Source organism: Fukomys damarensis, unplaced genomic scaffold (genome assembly GCF_012274545.1).
Source record: "Fukomys damarensis isolate Sample0158 unplaced genomic scaffold, DMR_v1.0_HiC HiC_scaffold_23, whole genome shotgun sequence".
NCBI classification, from domain to species: Eukaryota; Metazoa; Chordata; class Mammalia; order Rodentia; family Bathyergidae; genus Fukomys; species Fukomys damarensis.
The window spans coordinates 47,763,969-47,769,349 of record NW_022900935.1 but is presented as its reverse complement, the minus strand read 5'-3'; the positions used below and the strand labels follow the sequence as shown (position 1 = coordinate 47,769,349).

The following is a 5,381-nucleotide window of genomic DNA, read 5'->3' as shown; positions in this document are numbered from 1 at the left end:
CCCATCCACCCATCCATCCATCCATCCATCCACCCACCCATCCATCCACCCATCCATCCATCCATCCACCCACCCTCCCATCCACCCATTTACCCACCCACTCACACATCCACCCATCTAGGCTGGTATAGGCCTGCTGGCTGGGGCCCTAGAAGGAAGCTGGGAGAAGGGCTCATCACCCCCATTTCCTGCCCCTTTCACCCACTAGTGCTTCCACAGGGCTATAGCAGCTGCCCTAGCACTCACTGGGGGTGGGGCAGAACGCTATCCACCCATGCCGGCATGATCACGCCATTGGACTGGGTGTGGTCAGGCTGCCTGGGCTGCCTGGGCTGCCTCCCTGCGTGCCTTCCGTGGTGGCGTATTTCATGGTAGGCACTCTTCTGAGATGCTCCTGTTTTGAGTCCTGCGTGACAGCTAAAAGGAGTGAGATCTCATGAGCCCATGCTCACATAGCTGGTGTGAGGACCTGGACCTGGGGGAAGAGTTTGTGGAGACAGCTCTAGTGGATGGTTGAAATGACAGTGTTTCTCACAGGGCTACCCATGGCGGAGGTGTCCATGGGCAGCCTTCATGTGGCAGTGCTTCCTGCAGGGAGGGGCTCACAGGACAAGAGTGTGCTATTAGGGGACGTCACTTGGCTAGTGTCTCACTCTAGGACCTGCTACAACTGCTCCTGGCTTGGTCCATCACACTTGGGGAGGAAGGCAGGGAGGGTAGCGGCCTGAGGATGGGGGTCTGTGTAGCCGTCAGCCTGGCCTGCAGCTGAAGCCCTATCACTTCTTCTTTGGTACGGGGGATCAAACTCAGGACCTCATGCTTGCCAGGCAGGCGCTGTGCTGCTGAGCTAAATCCCCGGCCAGAAACCTATCACTTTTTAAGGAGATGGGGAGAGGCCCCGTGGGCAGCATTGTCTGGATCTGGGGCTCTGGGATTGGCAGAGCTTTCTAAATGGTCTCTCTCACCCTGCCTTCCTGCTGACTCCCCTTGGGCACTAGGGTCCTGCAATCTGTCAGGGAAGAGATCATCAGCATGGGAGCTGCCTCTCCACTGGCAGTATCAGGACCAGATGCTGGGTGAGGAGCCAGGGGAATTGATGCTGCCTCCAGAGCTGAAAGGTTGCAGCCTCCACTCTAACCAAAGCGGCTCTGGCTACAACAAGCTGCTGAGGGGTGAGGGAGCTGGGCTCCTGGACTAAAAGCTCTGCAAAGCCTCCCAATGCAGCCCCGAGTCCTGGACAAAGCCGAACTCTGGGCCAATTTGGCTATAAGGCTGCTGCTCTCCTAATGGCTAAGTGGGGACTAAGTGTGCCCTACCCAAATAAAAGTGCCTTGGGCCACCAGGAATATCTATGAAAAAAGGGACTTGCAGCAGACATCTGGTAGGAAAGGTCAAAGGTATAGTGGAGTCTGTGTGCGGTTCCTACCTTAAGAGAAGCAGCACAGAGCAGCATTAAGAGCAGGATCCCCAAACCATACAGCCTAGCCTCAAATCCCACCCTAGCTATGTGACCTTGGGCAAGTCTCTTAATCTCTCAACTTCCTTATCGGTAAGCCAGAGGATCTTAATAAAGACACCTACTTTACCGATTCAGTAGTTTTAGTCAACATGTGTACAGTGCTTAGAACTGTATCTGGCATATGGTGTTAGACATTATGTTTACTATTATTGTCTTTGAGCTGTATTTACATAACCTTACATAACATGCAGAACACGTCACTTGTCCCTACCTAAAGGGGTGCAGGTGGAGATTATGGAAGAGCCCCCTCCGCTCAACAACTCCCTTTGGCACCCCACAGATAGGGTGGGACACCTTGAGCACCTTCCCAAGCCCAGCCATCCCAGGCAGAAGGATTTGAGTGGAGGGAAGAGGTCCTGAGGGAAAACAGGTCCAACTCTGGGAGTTGTTGCCAGGGAGGATTCGACCTCCTTGTCTTTAATTGCTGAGCTGAGCAGTCTTCCCAAAGAACCATGGGAAAATGGATATTTTTGGAAATGTTTCCCTTCCTTTTGAAGATCTGATGCAGCAGGAGAGAGGACATTAAGGAGAAGCCTAGAAATCCTGGCAACACCTCATCAGTAAATGAATTAATTAGTGCCTAATGATTAGGTACGGCTCTGGTTCCTGCCCCCAACCATGGCACTGGTGGGGCATCCCTGGTTATATGGCACAGGGGCCCCTGCAGCGGGGTCCTCTAGCCTACCTGAAATACTGATCCCATGTCAAGGGACCAGCACTCCAGCTTCTTTCCCGAGAGCCAAAAAGGAAGAGTAAGAGAGCCTAGAAGGCACCCACCTATCCTGCAAGGGAAGAAACTAAAGCCCAGGACAAATGTTACTGAGCTAGAACCCAGGACTTCTGGTTTCCCTTGAATGCCAGCTAGGCAGGTTTAGTAGCACCTGTCCAGGCTCTATGACCTGGCGACGATTATTTGAGATGTGGAAAGTGACCCTTGGCTCTCCAGGTTCTGGCTCTGCCTCCAAGCCCTGTGACCTTTAACAGGTTATTAACTTCTCTGTGCATTTATTTCCTTTGTAAAATGAGCCCCAGGGAATCAGAGGCTGCATGACTGTGCACTCCGAACTCTCCCACATTCCTCTTAGCCTTTTTTCTCCTTCTTCCTGGTCCCTCCCACCACTGGGACCGACTTGAAGCTGCTTGAGCCAGCCTTCCAGGGGAGGGCTATAGTCACCTGCCTGGGCCCTACCACTCTCCTTGACGGCAGCCCCCAACCATAACCTCTTTAATCTGTCTGGTAAAGCGAGAAGAGATGGAACGACTTTGGAAGGTTTGAGCTGGAAGAAGACTTAGACATCAGGTCACTCAGCCCTTTGGATCCTCAGATGAGGCGCTGGAGGGCCACAAGAAGAGAATATGTCCTTAGATCATGCTGGGAGTGAGTCTTGGAACACAGGGAGTCTTGAGTGGACCATCTGGTATCTGTGATCCTGTTGGCATCCTCTTGGGGCTCTGGGCTCAAGCCCATTGCACGCCAGGGCCTACAAGGGACCTCAGCTCCACCTTCCCTTGGTGGGTTATGGCCCCTGGCCTGAATCTGTTACTCTCTTGATAAGCAGGGACCTGAGTCATTGGCAGGAGACAGCAAATTAATTCTGAGGGCAGCAGGTGTGGTAGCATGGAGCTGCAAAGCCTGACATGAAGGCTCAGGGCCCCAGGAGCGAGGTGTTTACATGGAGATCAAGTGTCTGCACAGTGCTGGGTCAGTCCTGCCCCTCCCCAGCCTCACCCCCACCCCACCCCGTGGTCCTGGATGCAAGTCAATCCCCAGCCATAGATCTAAAACTCTGCATACCCACTCCTGGCTGGAAAGCCCTGGGCAGGACTCAGTACCTCGTATTGGGGCTGTTCTGAGAATTCCTGCCCTACCTCATGGGGTCATTATAGGTTCAAACAGAGCAACTCAAAGTTTGTCAACTATAGAAGAAAGTGCCAAACTTTCCTCCGGTTTCATCCCTTACCAGCTGGTGCCTTGGGCAAGTTTCCTAACCTTTTTGAGCCTTAGAGGCTCAGTTATATAGCAGGTGACAGGGTCAGTCTTCCAGAGCATTGTGGGAATCAGCAGGAATGAGCACAGAGCTGGTCTTTGGCTAACAGTGGCCGAACCGACGACGATAGGTATCGATGTTATTGTTATCCTTAACCTCTTGTTTCAGCCCCCACCTATGAACTCTCCCCATCCCACCTGCTTCCCACCCTCTACCTTTCCCCTTACTTGTGGTGTTGTAGCGGACACCGTAGAAAAAGGCAGGGCAGGGCCGAACCACCAACTGTCCTGCAGGGCTCTGGGGCCAGCAGGTGCCGATGAGGTCCACCGAGGCATTGCACTGCAGTCCTGGGGCAGAGATGGCTGGTGAGGCAGAACAAAGTCCCACCCCAATCCTCAGGCAGGCAGAAAGGCCTTGAGAGTCCTTCCCACCTCCCCACTAACTCACACTCACACACCTACAAAGGGCAAAAGCAATGGTCCCCTTGACAAACCTAGTTTATTCTATACAAAGGAGACACCAGGGAGAGGAGTCCGAATACAATGCTAAGCACTAGGGAACCAAGGTGGGTTATAGAACAGAGGAGGAACAGAGGTGGCTGAAGGAGGTGTTGAAAACTACAAATCATGCTGGCAGTTGGAAGAAGGCTGGGCATGCTTCAGGTCCCCTGCTTTGTATCCTGAGGACACTTCTCTTATGCCTTCCTCTGGCGACATACTGGAGATCCAAAACTTCACAGGAACAGCCTGGGACAAGCCAAAACAAGCCCCAGCCCAGACCCCTCACATGTCTCTGGAACCAAGCCAATCTGCCCTGGCCCCACAGGGAAGAACCTGATCCTCTGCACAACATTACCGAGCACACACTGTACTCCTGCCTGCTCTAGGACTCGGGCGAAGACGGATCAGAAGGGGACCATGGAAGAAAGGTCACCTTTGGGGAGGGTGGGGGGTAGAAAGCCTAGAGAGGTGGGAGCTTCTGCTGCTGATTTGTTACATGGCCATATGTGAGCCCTTTGCTCTCTCTGGGCCTTGATATCTTCATCTATAATAAAGTAGTTGGCCTAGTTTGGACTTCTTTTCTTTTTTCAGTGCTGGGCTGGGGATCAAACTCAGGGCCATACACACACTAGAACAACACTGTACCACTGAGCGATACTTTCAGCCTATGATCAGAAATTCTCAGTCCACTGGAAGCTTCATGGTGAATTGGGATCTAGGGGAAAATGTGGTGTATGCATTTCCAATGGTGAAAGGGTACCGCTGTTTTTGTTCAATTCCAAAAGGGATTTGTGATTCTAAAGACATGTAAATAGCTTAACTAGAAAGAGGATGTCAATGGCCCCTTCAAATATTATTTTCACATATAAAGAGTTTTTTGGAGGAAGAGGGAGAGGAAGTGGGGAGGGAGAAAAAGGAGGGATAGCTCAGGAGGGCAATGGAAAAATGCACCCCCTACAGTCTCGGCACCCCCACTTTCTCTGCCTTTTGATGCTCTCTTTGGCACGAAGCTGGTACACCACTCCTGTTGGCGAGACCCAGTGTCCTGTACTGGCAGAAGGGATCAGTAACCTGGAATTGGCACAAGAATATATAGCTCAGGCAGGCAGAGCCAGGACCAGTGAAGGTGGGAGTGGCTTCCCCGGGGCTGGGTGTCAGCAGCTGCCATGTCCTCCCCAAATTAGCCTGTTTCCATTCTCTCAGAAAACAGCACTGCATTAAACTGGCTTCCTCTCCCAGGTGGACTCAGGGCAGTGCCCAGCCACATAGGTTCCAAATGCTGGCTTTTCCTCCTGATCAAAGCAGTTTATGGGGTGTTTGTGCAAATCAGGGCTCAAAAGGCAGAGACTAAGACCTTAAGGATTTCAAAAGAGG

General features: G+C 52.3%; 1 protein-coding gene across 4 annotated transcripts in view; it reads right to left on the bottom strand.

Moving 5' to 3' along the window:
- LOC104871533 (corticotropin-releasing factor receptor 1) overlaps positions 1-5,381 on the bottom strand; it is a 45,727-nt gene that overhangs the window by 12,406 nt on the left and 27,940 nt on the right. For 2 of the 4 annotated variants that reach the window (XM_010637457.3, XM_010637458.3), the window contains one exon: positions 3,735-3,869. In XM_010637457.3, coding sequence (XP_010635759.1) covers positions 3,735-3,869 — 135 coding nt within the window. The remainder of the gene's footprint in view (positions 1-3,734; positions 3,870-5,381) is intronic. The other 2 variants (XM_010637459.3, XM_010637460.3) reach the window with 1 other exon arrangement.